The sequence below is a fragment of the Empidonax traillii genome, unplaced genomic scaffold (genome assembly GCF_003031625.1).
Source record: "Empidonax traillii isolate 1590-97213 ecotype Southwest subspecies unplaced genomic scaffold, ASM303162v1 scaffold1678:size223582, whole genome shotgun sequence".
NCBI lineage: Eukaryota > Metazoa > Chordata > Aves > Passeriformes > Tyrannidae > Empidonax > Empidonax traillii.
The window spans coordinates 63,131-65,434 of record NW_020956871.1 but is presented as its reverse complement, the minus strand read 5'-3'; the positions used below and the strand labels follow the sequence as shown (position 1 = coordinate 65,434).

The window sequence follows — 2,304 nt, the reverse complement described above, 5'->3', positions numbered from 1 at the left end:
CTCCTCAGAAGGACTCGTGCCACAGGAGCCAGGTCCTTGAACAACACAGCTTTATTAAAGCTGTTCTTGGCTCACTGGCTGTTTCAGTGCTGGCAGCACGGCCCGTTCCTGCCTTTTCCCAGTGCATCTCCCTCGGTGTCAGCAAATGTTGTGCTGGAAATCCCTGACACCTGGAGTTGAGGCAGGGGGGAGCTGTGAATCTCTCACAGGTCTCAGCCACGAGGAGGAAGAAGCTGGCTGTCTGAAGGCTAATTCCTAAATAGACGGATCAGGAGGATTAATCAGTTGCTCAGCACGTTCTCATTTTACAGAAATTGCCTCCAACCTGGGAAGTGCTGCACTGTTTTTAATCTCCTGCCTGTAGAGGTTTTCAGCCTGAGTGCAAAACATGGTTATCCCTGTTTGCTTCTTTCCAGACTGAATGCTGATTGTTCAGAGTGAATTAAAATTAAATCCACAGCTGAAGAACATGCCAGAGTCAGCTCCTGGTTTCAGTCCACTCGTCTGTGGGCTGTGCTCGGTGTGGGAGCTCGCAGCTGGAAGATGGAAGGCAGCTGGACTGAATGTTGGGTGGCAATGTGGGTCGTTCCAGTGGTGCCAGTGTCTCAGTGGGAAATCTCCCCATTAAATCTGCGAAAAAAACAACGACTCCATAGCAATTTCACAAGCATTTTTGGTATCTCTCCCTTCCCAAGCCTTCTTCGTGTCCTGCTCTGTGTTGTTCAGTCAACAAATGCACGTTCCCACAGGGGGTATAAATGCCCCTGGAGCCAGAGCCAGATGAATTGATACCTGCACAGAAATCGGTGTTGATTTATGCCAGGGAGGTTTTGCTGTTGAACAAGGTATTCTGTGGCTCTACATGAAGGGAACTATGACTGGTTTGCAGGCTGGTTTTGGAAAAGACTCTGTCAGGACTAGGACTTATGACCAGGTCAGAAGGTCTGTAGGTAAAATGCCAAAACTGTTGACCCAGGCAGAAAAGGAGGTCTGCTGTAGCTGATCATAATGGGTTATTCTGGCTTTAACATTTCGAGTTTCATTTCTGTTCCACATGCTGTTGGGTTGAGAAAAACTAATAATTTTTTTCTCCAGGATGCCAGTTGTTCAGAAGCAAGGGAGGGAAGGCTGCAGAGGAGGTTTGGGACTGCTTACTCAGTGAGGCATGGAGATAATGGCTGTGTGATACTTGCTTAACAGAACCAAACAAGGCTCCTTGCAGTGTTGCCTCCCTTCTTGGTGAAGGACAGAACCCCCAGCTGTCGTTTGAGGAAGCCGTGGATGTGGGATGTGACCTGGCAGCAATTTGTCCTTGCCACAGTGGGGCTGGGAAAACCTTTAATCCTTTACATACACCAGTGACTCTGCTGCAGGCTTCTGGGTGGGATTGGACCTGGGACTAGCCCACTGTGCTCGGGCAGCACGAGGATGAGACCTTCGTTTTTTGGCTGGAGCATTTCTGGAGCCAGAACTTTGTGGTTCACCCCACTGATGGCAAAGATTTGTGACTCTCACCCTTGTTATTTCTCTCTCTCTGTCAGGAGGTGAAGATCTTCCGTGCCTTAATCCTGGGGGAGCTGGAGAGGGGCCAGAGCCAGTTCCAGGCTCTGTGCTTTGTGACGCGGCTCCACCGCAACGAGATCATCCCCAGCGAGTCCATGGCCAAGCTGCGCCAGGTACGAGGCTCCATCCAGGCTTTCCTGGGGCTGGACACCCTTCCCAGGCAGCTGCCTGACTGTTCAGCTCTCACACACACCTCTGACCACCCTTCCTGCTTGGGGGACTTGGTATTAAACTGAGTTCATCAGTGGCACTGAGCCTGAGGAGGAGGCAGGGTTTAGTCCAGCCTGGATCAAGGGTAGGTGGGTGGCCGTGAAAATTCCTGCCCCAGTGAAGTCAGGGCAGAGCTGGGACCATTTATCACAAAACCATCACAGGCAAATCAGAGCAGTGGTAAAACATGATGGTTTCAGCACCAGCAAGTTTTTAAAGTGCCTTCCATCCAGCTGCATTTCCAGAGGAACATCTATTTGCACATCTCTGGGACAGGTTGGGAGAAGAGAAGAGCCTGACTTCTTGCTCAGCACAGGGTGGCCACTGCAGGGTACAGGGTACTGTCTCCCAGAGAACATGGACATCCCCAGCAAGGATCACTTTGGGTTTGCTTGGAGCCGGGGAAAGGTGGGATTTGTCTCCTCAGAAGGACTCGTGCCACAGGAGCCAGGTCCTTGAACAACACAGCTTTATTAAAGCTGTTCTTGGCTCACTGGCTGTTTCAGTGCTGGCAGCACGGCCCGTTCCTGC

General features: G+C 51.1%; 1 protein-coding gene and 1 long non-coding RNA gene across 2 annotated transcripts in view; both read left to right on the top strand.

Moving 5' to 3' along the window:
• Positions 1-1,528, top strand: part of LOC114070755 — a 6,354-nt gene extending 4,826 nt beyond the window's left edge. Inside the window, exons 2-3 of the long non-coding RNA XR_003573962.1 lie at positions 33-705; positions 922-1,528. This is a non-coding gene — a long non-coding RNA (uncharacterized LOC114070755). The remainder of the gene's footprint in view (positions 1-32; positions 706-921) is intronic.
• LOC114070752 (out at first protein homolog) overlaps positions 1-2,304 on the top strand; it is a 9,462-nt gene that overhangs the window by 5,213 nt on the left and 1,945 nt on the right. Inside the window, exon 2 of the mRNA XM_027908320.1 lies at positions 1,542-1,676. Within this exon, the coding sequence (XP_027764121.1) occupies positions 1,542-1,676 (135 nt within the window). The remainder of the gene's footprint in view (positions 1-1,541; positions 1,677-2,304) is intronic.